The 19,720-nt window shown below is 40.9% G+C and overlaps 1 protein-coding gene across 2 annotated transcripts in view; it reads right to left on the bottom strand.

Moving 5' to 3' along the window:
* Positions 1-19,720, bottom strand: part of SLC4A10 (solute carrier family 4 member 10) — a 204,609-nt gene that overhangs the window by 15,579 nt on the left and 169,310 nt on the right. For both annotated transcript variants that reach the window (XM_077829536.1, XM_077829537.1), the window contains exons 15-18: positions 8,741-8,846; positions 4,162-4,323; positions 2,694-2,807; positions 1,760-1,921 (exon numbers count right to left, since the gene is read on the bottom strand). In XM_077829536.1, coding sequence (XP_077685662.1) covers positions 1,760-1,921; positions 2,694-2,807; positions 4,162-4,323; positions 8,741-8,846 — 544 coding nt within the window. The remainder of the gene's footprint in view (positions 1-1,759; positions 1,922-2,693; positions 2,808-4,161; positions 4,324-8,740; positions 8,847-19,720) is intronic.

Raw genomic sequence — 19,720 nt, 5'->3', positions numbered from 1 at the left:
CTGTGGTTCACCAGTGCACTTAAAGTTCAAACTGTTACTGAGCAAAGTCACATGGGGTAAATCACATATTTTCCAATGTGGCAATAAGTCCAACTTCCTGTTCTGATGAAGCAGTAAAACCCACGTAAATAACATGAATGTGTTGAACCAGAATCTTACCTGTAAACTCATGCAGATGGCTTATGACATAAAAAAAGGAACTAAATCATTTTCAAACAAACTTGGAAGGATTTGCTACAGAGACTAAAAAAAGAAAATCTAAGGCATACTCTATTCAGAATTTGCTATGGGAAATATAAAAAAAAGAGAAAAAAATGATTTGGAAGCAGACAGTTTCTTTCTGAAGATGAATTTTAGTTCTAAAATAACAAGTGTTTGGGTTTCTGAAATGTAAGTCACATACCAAACATGAAAATGCCATTTTAATTAATTTATTTTGTTTACCATGGGAGACATCTTCATATAAGGTAAATCAAAGAAAAAACTCCCTTCACTATCTCACTAGTCTTACATCTAAGACATGTCTAGCTAAACACAGAGACGTGTTAACAAAGATTAGTTATATGCACACATGCACTCAAAGGAGTTTAAATCTAAATCCTAACTGAGACACCTTTTTTACCTTCTGACACATTTTGGAGGAATGTATGCACTGATACACACAGAATCAGGGAGTTTTTCCCCGAATCCAAGGAAACTGACATATGGGAGGACAAGAAAGCATAGCAACAGGTGATGCTATACCAGACCCCAGCAAAACTAATATGCAGCAAGACAAGAGGGCAGCCAGGAGAGCCATCTGACTCCCAGATGCCAGTGCTGAAAAAACACATTCCAAAGCTTGGCAGCAATTTCCTGCATCTGTCAAGTTAACCACATGCAATGCTATGGATTGACATGAAGAGTCAGGCTGACAAAAAGGGCAAAAAAAGAACATATCAAATGTCACAATCATCGAAGAAGAGGCAGTACAAAGTGAAGGACGCCAATACATTTGCTAAAGTGATCTGGGATTGGATTGCTGTTTATTATAAGTATGTCAAAAGAGGCCTAAATTTGCTGAATATACGAGTACAGAAGCCTGCTGTTGGATTTTGCCCAGCAGCTTTTCAGAGAGGTGATGCCCCTTTCTCCCATCTCCATCTGTAGACATCCAGAAGGAAGTTGTTCTATGTTGTTTTAAGATCCCATTTTGCCTCTAAAGTTCAGTTTTTACACTTCTCCCTCCTCCAAGAAGGAAGGGAAGGGAAGAGAAGAAAACTCTTATGGGGAAATTCAAAAGATCTAGAGAGGCAGAGAGGGAACAGAGTGATAAGAAAATCCCATGTCCTCTTTATAGAGTATCAAAATTAAGCCCACCAGCAGATGATATCTGGATTTCAAGAGATATTAGACATGACTGTTTAGATTAAGTAAAGCACTTTGGCAAGTGCTTAACTTAAAGCATGTGTTTAAGTTCTTTGAAGTCAATGGGTCTTAAGCAGATGCTTAAAGTTAAATGACACCTGCTTAAGTGCTTCACTGATTTGTGGCGTATGCTCTCAGAACACTTTTAAAGACGTGTGTCAAAAGAGAATTGCTGACAAATAATACAAATTACATACACAAAATTAACATACTTGCTCAATTTTTTTAAATTTATTGAAAAATACTGCTAAATAATGCACAGTTAATTTAACTTATTGAGCAGTGTTGAAAGTACATTACATAAAGCAAAGCAGGAAGGTAAAGTAAAACATATGACCTTTTGACTGAATACCTTTAGTTTGTGTTCTTTTCTGTTGATAATAACAGCTGTAATCTGCTGATCCATAAAGATAAGGATAGTACAAAGCAGAGCTGGAATTATGGCAGCTAAAATGGTCCACCAAGGATTAGGCCCCAGAGGAGAGACAAACCAGCCACGATCATCTCTGGTGGGCTACAAAAACATAAGGTCATGTATGGCCAGTTGAGAATTCTAGTGATTATTAAATGCTCTGACTTTGCAGCTACACAGACGAGCACTACTTAGGAAATTATATGTTTCATTTAGAGATGCTTCTATGAAAAATTAATATCTCTCTGTATAATATCACAGAATATATTAAACATCATACTGTAAAATAGGACCAGAAAGAGAAGGTAAACACAGCATTTCTTTAAGTCTTTAACAGTTATATGTTAACTGGGATATCACAGACTTTATTGCATTCAGTACAATGATAATGATCCAAGGTCTCAGGGGGATGCCCCAAACCATATAATAATCTAGGATTTGGATGATCTGAGGAACATGTGACTGCAAACTTCACAGTCTGCTGGCTGGGTCCCCCAATCTAAAGGAGCACAGGGAGCCTGACAAGAGACATGGGCAGGAGTGAGAAGGAAAATAGGGTGGAGTGAATTGGCTAAAGCTCTTTAATTAGACCAACCTCCCTTCAGCACTTTAGCAAAATAATTCACCTTTGCTCCTAAGGATCAAATAGCCAAACTTCACTTTTGTGAAACAGGACATTCCCCAGACAACAGGGAATTTCAGATCAATGAGGTTTGGAAAATAAAAGTTGCACTAAAAAGAGTTTATTATTATTTATATGTATTATGGTAGAGCCAAGGGTCACAAGCTGGATCAAGGCCCTATTGTTTTAGGAACTGTAGACACATACAACCACACCCACCCACATGCACAGTACAGCTTATTAATGAATTACCTTGAATGCGTTTGGAACCTGAAGCTTTGGAGACGGAATCCCAAGGGCATAGTCAATTAAAACCATGGACATAATAGTGAGAAAGACAGCGAAGTCACTGACTATAGATCGCACCTAGAAATATTGAGCCAAATGTCATTTCCAGCAGGGAAATACCAAAAATATTCATGTGGGATTTGAGAAAGCAAATACAAGAGCTGCAACTTAATTCCTCTTATAGTTTAAGACAGTGGCTCTCAACCTTTCCAGGCTACTGTACCCCTTCCAGGAGTCTGATTTGTCTTGCATACCCCCAAGTTTCACCTCACTTAAAAACCACTTGCTAACAAAAATCAGACATAAAAATACAGAAGTGTCACAGCACACTCTTACTGAAAAATTGCTTACTTTCTCATTTTCACCATATAATTATAAAATAAATCAATTGGAATATAACTATTGTACTTACATTTCAGTGTATAGTATATAGAGCAGTATAAACAAGTCATTGTCTGTATGAAATTTTAGTTTATACTGAGTTCGCTAATGCTTTTTTTGTAGCCTGTTGTAAAACTAGGCAAATATCTAGATGAGTTGATGTACCACCTGGAAGACATCTGCGTATCCCCAGGGGTACACATACCCCTGGTTGAGAACCACTGGCTTAAGGGAACATTCGCCTTATGGGAAAGATTGTTCTCACCCTGTGCTATTTCAATTTCACAACATGGAGAAAGGGCACAAAGAGCACAAGGACCCATTCTTGTTCATCCACGTTGTGGTCAGGCACACTGGCAGTCCTTACACTCCCATGAGTTTGCATGAGGACAGTGCCACCGCTGGAGTGGGGGATGGTAACAGCTCCATCCTTCCTCCTCACCAACCAGAGGAGCTGGTTTAAAGGGGAGCATGCACTGAACTTTTGCAAGGAGTATTGCAGCAGCATCAGGAGACAATGCAACTCTCCCTAGGAATCTAGATTGGTGGGAGATGACTTGCTTTGGAAGAGTATAACATGCACAGGGTGGGAAATATATAAGGAATATGAACAGGATTGCAGAAGGACACATCACTTGTAAACAGAGCACCATGCTAAAGGAAGAACAATATGCAGTGGGAGTAATATTGTCTTTAGAACATCAAGCTTTTTTTTATCATTATTCCTTTTTCTGAAGAGAGCTGAGCTTTTAACCTTTAGCACCAAACCCCTTCTGAGTGACTCTTCAGTGTTAAAGGCTGATTTAAGCTGTTTCTCTTTGTTACATTTTGCTGTGAAGTACTTTCTGTTTTAAACATCAAGATGGAAACAGAGAAAAAATAACAAAAAACAGATAATTAAACAATTTATCTACAAAACTCCAACAACTTACAGCACTTCACCAGCAAGAAATCATAGAGTGCAGCAAGAAACTGGGTCTGCAACAGTGGAGATTTATACTTCCACAAGATTCACACAAACTTTTGCGTTAAAAAGGTATATTCCAGGTACCTTTGTTGGAAAATATCGGCTAGTCTTGAACTGCTTCAGTGTGGATGATAGTGTTACTGTAGAAAAGAACAGGATGACTGACCAGAAGAGAACATCTGGGACATAAGGGCCATGATGTCCACAGGCTCGTCCAACGTACTCCCCATGAAACGTCCCACATTCCTAACAGGAAGAACAAAGCAGGATTGTTTTGAAAAATGCCCTTGTAAATGCTGTTATATATATATTTTTTCTGTGATTAGTTACTCCCTTAAATGAATGACAGATTAGATCATATAATATATTGTCAATAGTAAACTAATTTTTAAGATCTTTAACCTTCTTTCATTTAAAACCCCAAATCTTATATCTAGATTGTATGGACAAACTGTACTTTTCAGCTGTAATGCTATGAAGAAAAATGGAAAGCTAGAAAATGAGAATTGTGCATCTCAGAATGAATAACATCTCATATACTCAGACATTGTGCCATATAGCACTAAAGAAACTTAGCAATGATTGACAGTTTTTCCTAGAAATATTTAATGACATAATCACTATGTGATATCAATTAAGGATGGGCAAATTGGTTTGGATAAATAAATCTTCACCCATGCTTTGAAACAAGCCTGTATTTGTTTTTAAACAGCTTAGTTATGTTTTTTTCAATGTTTATTTTTCACATGGCTGCTGAGAGAGGAAACAAAATACTATGATAAATGCTACTCTTGTTGCATTTCCAAGCTTTAGTTGTTTGTTTTAACTTTATAATTTGAAGGAAAACTATTCAGACCTACATATTATCCCAGAATGGAACAAATAAATGTATTTACCAGAAGGGGCAGCACAATCCACAAAATTTTCTTTGCTTAGGAAAAGCTGAGATTGTTTCTAAAAAAGATCTGATAAAATTCAGGGAATACACCAAACAAAACATTAATATTTATTTCAGGCAACAGCTTCACTTCAAAGTCTTATGTGTCACAATTTGTCAAAATTTTATTCAATTTATTTTAAAAAGATAGCATACAAGTCTGCTGCAACCTAAATCTCACATGTAAACCTTAAAAGTTTCAGATACACCTCTAGCAGAAATCTAAACAAATGATTGACAGATAGCCATAAAGACAGATGTGTTCAGCTTCCTAAACAATGAGCACAGAAATGTGGAACATCTATGAAGATGTGAACTATAGAACATGGAATCCCACTGTTCACTCACTAAGTAAAGGAATATAAGAAACAGAATAACCAGAATTGAGCGGTCCACTCTCCAATACCCTGACTATGGGAGAAGACTTATACGGTGAATAAGTAACTGACCATATTGTCAAAATAACAAACTGGGGCACTTTTGTGACAACATTTATTAGAGTCATAGAATACTCAGGTACTCTACATTTTGGCACTCTTCTTTGACCTGCTCGATTTATGTCAGAAAAGCTCCCCCTGGAGCAGATCAAAGAAGGGCAAAGCTCTGCCCCATCCCCATGGACTCTGTCCCACACTTTCCTCCTCTTTATGGTTCTGCTCACCACAGAAAGAAGGAGAAGTGAGGCTATAACAACTACCAAATACCTTATTCCTTCCCATTATATGCTGCCAGAGCAGAATTTTTTCATTAATTACACTGAGTCACTGACTCATCAAATTCATATTGCAGTACCATGGCTGGACAATTGATGACAAGCTTTGGTTTTGAAGAATGATTGGCATGAAATACACCCTAGTATGGGATGAGAGTGAGACAAGGGAGTGCAAAACATATATATCAGTATAGCAATACATCTGGGACAAATAGTCAGTAGGTATCAAAAACCAGAAAACTTTGATGAAATGAAAAAACAGGACATTTCAGGCATCCCAAAAGAAGTTCTCAGGACTTAGGGACACCAGATGAAAAAGTACAACAGCCCTGGTTAAACCAAGGCACATGGTCTCTTTATGATGGCCTATGCACAAAGGGTGAATTTTATCCTGTAAGAATAGAAATCAATTTACTAACTGACTATACTAATGCCTGTATGAAGACTCTAAGCAGGCCCAGAGCAAACTAGCGATTTGCAGAAATCTGAGCAGACTCAGCCAAGTGTTTGTGCAGTTAATAAAATGTAATTTCTTTGCTCTTCTGATAAACTTGACCCCTGTGTCCTTGCTAAGCATTACACCTATGAGGCCGACCACCAGGAACACTAACAAGAGTTAATATGTGGAAATACAGTGCTGTCTGTGTGTGACCAGAACAAATCACTGTAGTCTATTACTGGCATATTTTGGCACCAGGGAGGGGTTGCGAATGACATCAAGGAATTTCAAATCATGAATAAATATATAATTGTCAGGAAATCAGGATATTTATTTGACAAGCATGGGGGATATTGGAAAATCTGTTCAATCTGTTCAATCATACGGGTCTCAATTTAAACTAGATTATTGTATCTTTGAGGGGAAGCTGAGTTATATATTCCTGAATCCTTCATTGTGTTCAGTTTTTCAGCTGCTTAATATAACACATTAGGGCTTAGTAACATTTATTGTTAAAACAGAATTAGTTATTTCATATCTAAACTACAAATATACTCTGAGAAACACTGTGATAGCGATACCTTCTCTTGTTATTCTGAGAGCTCAGGCTGTTAGGTCTTTGCTGAAAACTTTAGAATATTCCCCCTAAAACACTGGGATCCCTGAGAATGTGGTTCTTAACATTTTCCATACTGTGACCCCATGTTACAACACAAAAAAGTTTCAGGGACAACCCCTACACACTCTCCCATCAATCCATAAAGAAAGAGAAGTGGTTATGACCCTCTTTAGATCTTTGTGTCACTCCCTTGGATTGGGGGGCAACTCCCGGGTTGAAAATCTATACTGTAGAAAGAATACAATATCAACTGAATTAACATTTATAGACTTTAGTGGACTAAACCAAGACAAATCTGAGTTCTGCTTTTGAAAGGTTTCTAATTTTCTGAAAAGAAATTCATGAAAATGAAAGACTACATGTCTATGATGACGACTCTGCCTATTGAAGAAATCAAACAAGCCTGGTCTTGAGAGTCTCATGAGCCTGCCCCAGTTTTCTCTCTTTCTAGACTGAATTGTCATTGGCTTTGTAATGAAATGACCATTTACAAAGAAGAAAATATTGCAAGAAAAGAAAAAGAGCCTTCAAAAAGAGTGTTCAAATATGCCATTTACAATCAAGCTTCAAAAGCAGCTGAGGGAAAGGAAAATAGTAAGTGTAAGGTTCCCTGGCTCCAATCCTATCCAGAAAAATATATAGTTCAGGAACAAATATTTTGTGTGTGAAACAAGCCTTTCAAGAATTATACATTTTGCACTAGGTGCTGTAGAATGGTGGCTTGATTTCTTTTATTTCAAGGAAATGTTTATACAACTCCAATAGTAACACAGTACATAGCTGACATTAAAGGAATGGGTAAAATAGACAGTTAGCAACTAACTAGGATGTTAACAAATGCTCTCTTTCCCCCGTCAGTGTAGCCTGAACAGCTGGAAGTTTTTTTTAGTGGAAATAGAAGCTTATAGATTCTTTTTAGACAAGGCAGCTTTGGTTTTGCCATCTGGTAGAATTTAGGTCAAATCCATTGTTGTCATTTGATGTGTTTAGACTTAATCTCAGTCATACTTCTCTGTTAGTATGTAAACACACTTTTTAAAGCAGTGCACAATGATGCACATTGTTGCTTTAATATGTACTGTGGCAAATGGCCGACACTATTGTGCTGGGTCCCACTTTTTCCCTTGGTGTGATGTGTCAGGGCGCTGTCCCTTGCCCCTATTCTTGAGTGTTGACAGCTCCGTTATTGCCCTGGTGTGGGAGAGAAAGGGAGCAGGGAAGGGATCCTGGTCCGCCCCCTACTCTGGGTCCCAGCTCCTTCAGCTTCATGGGCTTCTTATCCTCTTTCCCCTTGGGCAGAGTTTCTCTCGGTCCTCTGTGCCTGGGGAGTCCCCCTGCTCTGCTTGGGCAGCGTTTTGCTTACCCTGGTACTCTGATCCTCTGGTCAATAACAGTATCCTTGCAAACTACGGTCATCTCTCCTTCCCTCCTCCTTGGGGAGGAGAGGCCGGCCCAGCCCTGCCGGTAGCCCCTGCTACGCGAGAGCAGCCCCTCTCCCTGCCAGAGGGGGAAAGGCAGCGGGGTCGTGGTGGGGCTCAGGTGAGACCCCACCTCCAAGGCACAGCAGCGCCTTGCCAGGTGACCTCTCCAGCCAGCTCCCTCCCAGGGCCTTAATTGGCTCCAGGTGCTCTAATTATCCTGTAGTAACCTCTCCTCAGTCCACCGAGAATAAGGCCTTAATCATCCTGGAGCTTATATACCTATTTATCATTCTCCTGCTGCCCTCTGGCCCTGCTGTATCACAATAGTAATAAAGATTATATAATTATCGAGCAAAAAGTTTCTAAAAATATTAATGATACAAAATCTACATTAACCTTTGTTCAGCAAAGTACTGTATGAGCCTTATTTAAACAATACAATCATAACTGGAGCAATGTAATTTATTAATATGACTATAGCAGAAAAGATAACATTCATGTTCATGGATTTATTAGGTTTCAGTACTTCACTTACTGACACTGTTAGGTTTCCCCAAGTTATGTCCGATGCAGAGATATTGTGGTCATTCCAATATTGCAAGGTCTTATTGCTAGGATTATCTGGCTCCACACAACTACATCTGAAAAGATAAAGAAATATTTTTTGTATTTACTTACAAAATCTAAACTCTTTATTATGCTTATGGCATTAGTATATTAAAATGGTGCTCTACTTTTTAATATGATTTTAGTTCAGTTTAATTCAGTGAATTCTGAATATAGATCAGTAGTTATCAGTACTGCAGGAGCGTACTTCACAGTGAAGTACATGTGCATATATAGTACATAACATTGTGGTGACACATGAAACTGATTATACATAATAACACAATTTTCTTTTTATTCTATTAATGTACTCCAGATTTCATTAAGAGCACTGACTTGGTATTGAGTATGTGCCAGTGCTATTAAGCCCATATCTCTGAAGTTTCCTGCATGGAGATGATCTATTATTCATGGCTCTGGGCTCTAGAGCAGGGGTGGGCAAACTACAGCACGGGGGCCACATCTGGCCCTTCAGACGTTGCAATCTGGCCCTCGAGCTCCCGCTGGGGAGTGGGGTCCAGGGCTTGCCCCGCTCTGGCGCTCCAGCTGGGGAGCAGTGTCAAGGGCTTGCCCCACTCTGTGCAGCTCCCCGAAGCAGCCACATGTCCCCTCTCCGGCTCCTACGTGTAGAGGCAGCCAGGGGGCTCTGCACACTGCCGCTGCCCTAAGTGCCGCCCCTGCAGCTCCCATTGGCCAGGAACCATGGTCAATGGGAGCTGCAAGGGCTGTGCCTGCAGATGGGGCAGCGCACAGAGCCGCCTGGCCATGCCTCCGTGTAGGAGCTGGAGAGGGGTCATGCCGCTGCTTCCAGGAGCTGCTTGAGGTAAGCACCGCCCGAAGCCTGCACCCTGACCACCCGTGTGCCCCAACCCCCTGCTCCAGCCCTGATCCCTCTCCAGCCCTCCAAACCCCTTGGTCCCAGCCGGGAGCACCCTCGTGCATCCCCAATTCCTCAGTCCCAGCCCCAACCCAGAGCCCTCAGCCCCTCCCGCACCCCAACCCCAATTTCATGAGCATTCATGACCAGCCATACAATTTCCATACCCAGATGTGGCCCTCGGGCCCAAAAGTTTGCCCACCCCGGCTCTAGAGTCATGCATTCCTCATAATCTAACCGTGCTGTGTTTCCCCTGTCAGGATTTTGCATTAGCCCTAGGACATGCAGCACTGCATCTGCCATTTTCCCCCCTCCTCCACAGCTGCTCTTAAAGTTTCATTTTCATTTTAAAGTTTGTATTTGAACACAGGAAATGTGGCAGAGGCAGCGTGGGAGGACAATGCTCCAAACAGGCAATTTAAAATCAAAATTAAGTCTTAAGCATCTGAAGCAGCTGTGGGAGGCTTGCTCCTCAGCAGAGTTTAAAGAGTATGTATGGTGTTTTGCAGATTCTGAAAGGAAAAACATCTTGCCTTGCAGCATTCTTCAGTCAAGCACACTTAAAACCTACAGTACAAAACTAGCAATAACAGCTGCAAAAAATGCTATACCGCGCTTAGTGTTAAACATTTCCTGGACAGCTGTGGCCTGGTAGACTAAGCGAAGGGTGGGAGTCTCTAGATCTGTATTCAAATCCTGACTCCATCACTGAACCACAGTATGCACTTAGACAAGTCATTAACCTTCTCTTTGCCTGTTTCCCTATCCATAAAATAGGGACAGGAATTCTTACCCAGGTTTATAAAGTACTTTATGTTTTGCAGATGAAAACTGCAGCTCTCTATCCTGCAAAACACAAAGTAGTACTATTACATGTCCACTGAAGTACTATACATGTGAACACACACCTGTTATTTAACATTTATAGACATATTTTCTTTGTAGACCTTCTTGGTTTTACTTTAAATGAAATCATATTATTAAAAATGAAAGAAATAATGAAAAAAATAACAACCCATGAACATAAAATAAAGCAACACCATACAAAGAAACTTAGAAATGGATGCCCCAATTCAGTCACCTGAATTTTTCAACAGGCTTCAATGAGCTTTGGATCACGCCCTGCGTGCAGAGTGAATGTGTTCAAAACTTAGTTCAAAATATTACTGAATGAAATAAATAGATTAATACTGGATAAAAGTAGCATAATAAAGTTGATGTGTGACAATGTATCAGCTACATTATTGCAAGTGTTTGTGTAATAATGCACATGTGGCTATTTCCAGTTACTATTTCCTGTGAACACAATGGGCCAGAGGCTTCCTGCCTCCTGAAGTCCAGTGCTGATCACAGACTGGATAGACAGTACGATATGACCCATTGGCTTTGTGATTACAGTAGCCAGGGTGACACAGGGTGCCTCTTTCTCAATAGAAAGGAAGACTGTGCATGTCACCATACTAAACTGTATATCTGAATGAGTTATAAATTATAAAGTTACATTTAAAAGTTAGATACACTATGCAAAACGTTTCTAATGCCTTACAGTCAGAAGTGTGATAACTGGTGAGAGGATTTAATAAATATTCTGAATAATTTACCTTTTGGAATTTCATAATTCTAACAATAAAAATCAAACACCTGAAAATATTGGGTGTATTTTGTGGTTTGGTCAGTCACATTGTATACCACTATATAAATAGATCACTTCTCACGAGCATTATCACTGAGTTCTTCCCAGGGAGACATGAACTATCATTTACTAAATTCCATAGACATTTGTTAGTGGTTGACCATTTCTCTTCGGGATATTTGTGTAAGCACAGTTCACACGGACCAAGTCTTGAGCCTGCACCATTAAAATCAATGTGAGTCTTGCCATTGATTTAAGTGGGAGCAGAATTAGATCCTTGGTGAGTGGATCAAACTCTTTTGTTTCCTACCAGATACACGGAATTAAAGCCAAAGTAGATGTTCACTCTGTTAAAAACAGTTTGTTGTGATTATCACTGAACAAGTGCTGCTACAGGGAATACAGAAATTATAGTTTAAGGGAATGCCTCAGAAAATTCTGGCTTAATATTGAAGTGGCCCTAGGTGGTAAAAGATGAGATTTCCACTATGTCTCTTCAAATAATCTTATGTCTCTGGAGAAAATATACGCTCTTGGGAGCAATGCAGCCAGCAGATGGATGTTTGTAGTGACACAGGAGAGCCTTTTCCAAACTATAATTCAGCAGGAATTTATTAGTCAAATTTATTAGTCAGCAGGAATATTGTGTTCAGGGACATTTTACTAACAGTGTGAGGTTTTATATTTTAAAATCTTAAGTTAAAATAAGTAAAGGGGAATACAGCAGCAATAACATGAAATGAAAGTCCCTTTCATTACTACTTTGTTTCCTGTAATAGTGAGCTAAGCCCTCAGGACTAAAGTAAAATACATTGCAGTGTGCACCAACCGTGTTTTTTTATCTTCCTCAGAATATTGTCTGTGGTGTGATAAAATGGTGCACACAAAGCTGGAATAAGTAATAACTCACTGTCTCTATTGCAGGTTCAAAGATTCCTAGTAGAATGCTATAAAGTTAAAGGTTTATGGTTGGCACCTACTCAGCATCTAAGACACACTGTCTGACCTGTTGAAGAGTTCATGCCTTGTTCAAATCAAACAGCAATGTGCTATGGACACTTCTACAAATATGTTTTTAAAGTAAGGTAGTATAGTTTTAAACACCACATTTGCCAAATAATATTCTTTACTACCCTTTGTGGAAAGAGTAATAAGTCAGCACCTTAGCAATCATTTTGGTTATGCTAATAGATACATAATGATTTGCTAGGAAGAAATTGCTGTTTTCACAGATAAAAATACAAAAGGGAAGGACTGCCAGTATTAAAGGTAGTGAACCCTTAGGTGTCATTATGGACAAAAATAAGATGGCGAAACTATAGCACCTCTGTTGGCAGAACCAATCTAGTGACAAAATGCTACTTTTTGCATCCGTGGCCTTTGGTTAATGTTTTACCTAAATGCAAAGGGTTCTCACATTTCTCTTTTATTGAACAAACTTCAGATATTACCTTGCATCACCCACCTTGTCTCTCTAATGACATGGCTACGGCTACACTACATATATGACAAGACACGTTTAAAATATCAGAGTAAGGAAATGGCAAGGGATCTGGTTTCTTGGAATTGTGGAAGGAAGGATAAATGCTGAGCTACCAAGAAGTCAGTCAGGAAAGCAGAAATCTACAAATACAAAAACAATTCCTCATTTTGTTATCATTTCCTAACATTCAAAAAAAATAAACCTTTGTTAACTGAGACTCTGGCTTTTCTAGAATGGAGTCCATGTACTGTCAGCCGCTCCATGGTCTGCAGCCATGGCCGATAAGGGTTAATGTTCATAAAAGAAGTTCTACTATGTGGGAGGCATTTTCACATTGACACTTCATCTAAAAGCTTTCACGAAGAAATGGTTCTGAGATGAGAGCTCAACCCCCTTCCAAGACGAGAAACATCTCTCTGTGAAAACAGATTTGATCTAATGGGAGTTTAGAAGTATGGTACTACATGTTCTGTATGGAGGATGTCACTGTTTGTTAAATTCTGATTATTAGAATGTACTGTATCCATGGTTTAAGAGAAAAGTCAATATACATAGCAAAACTAGCCAAAGTCTTTGTAAAATCTTCATAATCCTTAGAAATTACGTGGCTTAGCCTGCATAACACCTGAAAACTGGGTGATTGAGGGGTAAGAGTGAGCCATGTGGGAGCCTCTCTAGGGTTTCCAGAGTAGAGGAGGTGATAGTGAGGAGGGTGTCAACAATTGGAAAGTGAGAAGGGCAGATGCCATACAGGCAAAAGAGAGACAGAAGAAGCAGCATGGGGGGAAGGGGAGGGTAACACCTGGGAAATTAGTTGGACGGTAGGTAGGATAGAGTTCTGGCTGATGGGAGGCATAGGTGGAGGGAAAGGGGAAACAGTTGTTGTGTCGAAGCTGGAGGAACTGGATGATGAGGTTAGTATAATTTTTGGAAAAAGAGGGAAATCACTGGAGGATTAGGCAACTAGGAGGGGTTTAGTCACTCTGTAGTAGGAAGGATCAGAAGGCGTTACAAGGGACAGCAAATGAACATTTAAATTAAAAATAAATTTAAAATAATTAATTAATTTAATTCAAACTCAGTTTTATATCCGTGGTGCTAATGAGGAACACTCTAAGCCAGGGGCCAAATTCTGTTCTGACTTACATTCGCTGCAGTTCTACTGATTTCAATTGCCACGGGACTTTGCAAGATAAAAATTAGGAGAATTTGCCTCTAAGAAAACTGTGCCTTTAATGTACAGACCGTGAAACGTTTAACGCTGGCACGTGTGCAGCACTGTATGTGGCAAAACTCGTCTTCATGATACGCTGCACAGGCACTGATTGCTATACTCCTTATAAGACATGCCAGATTGACATGAACTTGGCTTCTTAAGTAAATCAAAGAGTGGGATTTTCTACTCCTAATTCTTAAGTACATGTCAATACCAAGACAGATTGTAATATGCATACTACTATGCCAAGAAATCACTCTGAAATTATTCAATGTAATCTGTTAATAATTGAGTAACTTCTGGTGAAGAATTATTTGGTTAAGAAACAACATGAACTCATCATTTTGGAAAAAAAACCCCAACCAATAAAGAAAGACAAAGTGTCTACAGTTATGTCTACAAAGCACAAAAGCCTGGGCTCTGACTCAGGCCCTCCTTCCATTCACACACAAATCAGTCTGACTCAGGCCCATGGATCCTACTGGGGGGTGGGTCAGAGCCTGAGTCCTGTTGTGATGTGGGTCAAAGCCTTGGCACTTTACAGTGTGGATGCAACTCAAATCCAGGTCACCAGCCTTTGGTCTGGAGAGTCCGCTAACATTATCCCTGTGCTTCTCTGCCTGTCCATCCCATAATTTCTCACACTCGCTTCCCAGGAAACAGAAGCAACCTTGTGGTTCAAATACAGCTGCTCAGCATTTTACCCTTCATTTCCATGCTCAACTGGAAACAGTCAACCCTCACACATATTAATACGGCCAGCACAAAGAAGACCTGCACCAGGCGTGCTGCTAGGTGGCCTGAGGAACAAAGCTGGATTCTGGTTAACCTTGGGCATGAGTTGAGCAAGACATTTAACTTTAGCAAGAACACAAAAAACAGTTATGTCTACAAAGCTATATCCGAGTGGCTGTTACCAGTGGGGATTGACTGGAGAGCAGAACAATACACAGAGCAGATTGAGCTTCTCAAGACAGAGTACCGCTAAGTCAAAGATTCTAACAACACCTCTGGGAATTCACCATTTTCCTCCCTTTTTACGAGGAATTTGACTGGGAACTATAGGGAGCACTGAGCCCACAGTGTTGCAGCACAATCGGCTGAGCAGGGTTGGCACCCTTATAACTCCCCAGTCACAAGCACAGCTGGAGGAGAGCCTGCTGTTGGATGAGGGGCAAGAGGTGACCCTGGTGCTGAGGCGGGTAACTGAAGAGGTTATACTGCCACTCTGCAGCACGTCCTATAGCCATACTCAGAGGAGCTGTATGGGGATGGCCCTGGGGAGCAGCCGACTGCACAAGTGGTATCAGAGCAAGTGCCGGAGGCGGAGCCTAGTAAGTTTCTGCTGTTTGTTTGTTTGTTGTTATTAATATATGAATGGAAGGGATTTTTGGTTAGTGGCCCTATTAAGTTCTTCAAACAAGCAGGGGTTTTGGTGTGCTTCTGTTCGGGAAAGAACCCACGCCATTCCCCTAGCACCCCCACCCCCCTTCCTCCAGACATCCCATGGAATTCAAAAAAAAAAAAAAGAAAAAACAGTAAACAAGCAGTTATGAGATTTTTACTGGTCACTCATGGATTGTTATAAGTATGGGTTGGGGCTCCACAATTAACAGCCTCATGTACCCCTCCCATGTAATATAGAGCATCTTATAAATCAGCCATGCCCACACTGTCCTGGACCACCTGTAAACTGAGTCCCAGAAAAACAGGCTGTTAGAATCCAAACAAAACCAAGTGTGTATTTAGTCCACTGCTGGATTTAATATATGAATTCAAATTATAGCAGAGGGTGGCTGTCTATCTGGCTTAGGGGTCCCCACGGCAGACAGGTCTGTGCGTGGATTCAGGGTGCTCATTAGGAGGATGTACTACATGTCCATGCTAACTCAGCAACTTGCTCTTTTTACTAAGAACTGTCCCCCATCATTGGCTGGTGATGAAAGTGAAGACTCACAAAGTAGGACTCTGGATGATCTGCTATGTTCCAGAGCAGGGCATACTTATTAGTGCCACCTCTGTAATTCAATAGCCCCCTCCACAGCAACACACACTGGTCATTCTTTCGATGCCTAAATATCTTCTTAGAACAGATGGATGGCTGTCCTCCACTGGCCTGGAAGAGAAGTGCACGCTTCCACATGGGGACCTACAGAATATCAATGTTCTCCAGTTCTTGCCCTGCCTGAAAGGTTTGAAAAACCATAGCCAGTGTTTAGACAACTCATAAGCTCCCTTACTCTTCCCCACTCTGGAAAATAATCAAGGAGATATAGAAATCATTTCAATTGAATTTTTACATGCATCTTGCCAGGATATGTGATGCCTTTCAGTGCTGCTCCAAAGAATGTTGGAAGTGGTGGGTATTTTTTGTATGAATAAAATAAAGCCCACTGATAAAAAGTGTCATCTTTTGGCCTTTAATTAAAGCAACATCTTTGATTGAGGCACCAGAAGCCTGGGGAAGCAGACCCACCCTACTGCAGGCAAGGAGAAAGTCCAAGATGAGCGGATGGAAGAGATTCTACTAGATAAAACAAATCAGCAGACAGAGTCCCAGAAGGACCAAATGGAGTATCAGAAGGCAAAGGATGCAAGGTGGGTGGAAAAAGAGACAGAGGCTGCACGGTGCAAGAAGAGAGTGGTGGACAGACTGCAGGTTGAGGGATGAAGACAGAGCACAGCAGGAGGAGCTGTTTGAGCAGTTACTTGTACTCATGGCTACCAGCCTGCAGGCTCCACTGCCACCTTCACCTCCTGCAGACCTTGAGTCCTCTCCATGCTATTGTATCCTGCAGGTGAGGCAGTCTTTGGACAATTCAGAGGCTGGCTGGACCATGTCACAGGCAATGAACAAGAGCACCCAGAACAGACAAATGTACCCTCTGCATTCATCCACTCCAGTCCACGTGCAGCCTGCACATGCAAAATGCACCAGAAAGGCCAAAAACAGGAGGACAGAGGATACCCAGGAATAGCTGAACATGTCATTTGGGAACATGCACCATTCACTGTTTTGGCACTGAGTTTGTTTACTGTGTTGTAAGTTTTGATGGCAGCTGGTCTGCTTTTCTAGTTCTAACTTTGGTATATAAATACCTGCATAAAATTAAGTATTGAATTTGCACAAAAGGTTACAATAGCAAGTTTTACTGTATGTAACGTTAAAAGTGGCATTAAATTTAAAAAAATGTCACCACATGCCCATTTGCAATAAATTTCATAATAAAAATTTACAATAAATGTCATCACAGTAATCCACAAACTGAGAGTTGAAGCACATGGCCGGTATTGATAAAATGCATAACACATTTCCATACATTTTATGAAAGTGTTTCCAAAATTCATAATACAGAATACCAATACATTTAAAACAAATACCCACACCTATAGACACCCTCAAATTCCATTTAATTCCCTTTCATACATGGGACCATGCAAACCCATTATATGGGTGGTCAAAGCGTTCTTGATGGCACATGTGGATCCAGCACCAGTCAGGACAGGTATGCTGTCTGGACATGTGTGCCTGTTCAGAAACCCAGTGATGTCTTGAGTCCACTACTGGCAAAAAGGTTATTCCTTGTCCTTGCAGACATTGAGCAGAACATAGCAGAACACAATAATGCAGACTGCATTGATGACACTGGAATCCAATGGTTCTGAAGGCAGAGCCAATGGGATTTCAAATTCATATTCCACCACCATCTTACAGCTACTGAGTGTGTAGTTGAACCTTGTTTTGCCGGGTCTTCTGAAATCAGGGTATGGTTTCATAAGCCATGGCAACATGGTTTAAGCGGGATACCCTAGAATAACAGTAGGGACAGTAACTTCATTTATAACAGTGTCCTAGCATCTCCATGAAGGCGAACTCCCACTCTCTGGAACACCCTAGCATCATGTATTCCACGTTAGTATCCATGTATCGGCCCTTGTGGTTGACCAGGGCCTGCATCATGGTGGAGTAATACCCTTTGCGGTTTATGTACTGATGTGCTCCTTGCAGAGGGCAAACTATACACACATGAGTCTCATAGACAGCTCCAGTGCAGTCTGGGAAATGCATTCTCTCAAAGCCAGCAATTATTTGAGGAATATTTGGAATCACACCCACCTTTGGGTACATCACAGTCCTGATTGCTTCACAAACCTCTGCCAAAACACCACCCACAGTTGATTTGCCAACTCCAAACTGGTTAGCCACAGACCTGTAGCAGTGTGGGGTAGTCAGCTTCCAGGTAGCTACAGCGACCCACTTCTAGACCCTTATGTGGTTGTTGTGGCACTGGAGGGCCGAGGCAAGCTAATCACAAACCTCCAGGAACGTTTGCTTCTTCATGCAAAAATTCTGGGCCCAATTGTCAACCCATGTCCGCTTTATGAAGGGATCCCACCAATCTATGCTTGCAGCCCTACTCTGGAAATGATGGTCTACACAGGGGGGAGCTGCAGCTAAGGCCACAGGCACAAGCAGCATCAGCTGGACTGCAGCTGGCAAGGCATTATCTGCCTCTGAGAGGTAATTTCAGCAGCTCAAAAACTGCCACCAAAATGTCCACCAGTGTCCCACAGATGTGCCACCTGATTCCCAAAATAATCTGACAGCAGGAGGTGGAGAAGTTCTTCCACTGCATTGGGATCCATGTTGATGGTTCCGGCTGCTGGGAGCATTCAGCACAGAATAGCTTGGCTGGATGTGCTGGTGAACAATAACCAGTCACTTCTAGTGGGACGGATGCACAAGTTCCCTGACAAACCACTATGAATGAAGTCATAAGGCAGCTATACTGTCGAGGGCACTAGGATCTCTGGGATATGATGGTATAAACCATAGTAGTTGAAATTGTGACTCTAGTCTGTGTGGTACGGTATGGACACACCAGGATGGTTGTTAGGCCTGGGTTTCCAATGCAGTGTGGACACTCAAGCGCAGGCTTGGAGACATCAAGTCTGCAGGTGAGGATCACACAGGCTTACTATGCTGTGTAGATATATCATAAGGTCCCAAGAACCCAGAAATATCAACCAAAGAAGTGATTTATGTCCCATATTTGAAGAAAAGATAAGCAGCATCTTAAGATACTTACAAATACTGGATCATTGTTTTTAAAGCAGTACTCCTTTCACCTAAGATGCCTATTTTGTTCTGCTCTTCACCTCCCGTTAGCATTTTTAACTCACACGATTGGGGGAGAAGTAGGACAAGCATGACATTTTTGTCAAAGAAACCTATCCTGACATTCAGTGTCCACATTTAAAACCTTGTTTTCCCATCACGAGAAGAAACATTTGATAAATGCAAGGAAAACAGGAGAAAGCAGCAGGAGGAGGAGTGGGGAGAAATGAGAAGGGATTGCCATGCCAATTTACAAACACCAAGGACAATAAAAGTACGAAAAGGTCACAGTAATAAGAAACAGGCCAAAAAGTATGTGCACACCACATAAACAGATTACATGTTTATGTGACCTACAGAGTTGCCATTTTAATTTCTTCAAGGCAATACTCCTGAAAAAAAATATTCACACTGCAGCACAGTAGCACACTGAAAAACACTTTAAAGATAGAATTTACATTTGTCCTTCGAGTGAACTGTTGTGACTATTAATATTTTTCATTATTTCTGAATCCCTGCTCTAAAGATGTTACAACCTAAGGCCCCAATCCTGCATCCACATATGTCCCCACTGAAGTCAC

The sequence above is a fragment of the Eretmochelys imbricata genome, chromosome 11 (assembly GCF_965152235.1).
Source record: "Eretmochelys imbricata isolate rEreImb1 chromosome 11, rEreImb1.hap1, whole genome shotgun sequence".
NCBI classification, from domain to species: domain Eukaryota; kingdom Metazoa; phylum Chordata; order Testudines; family Cheloniidae; genus Eretmochelys; species Eretmochelys imbricata.
The sequence above is the reverse complement of the archived record's forward strand: the minus strand, read 5'-3'. Positions and strand labels throughout refer to the sequence as shown.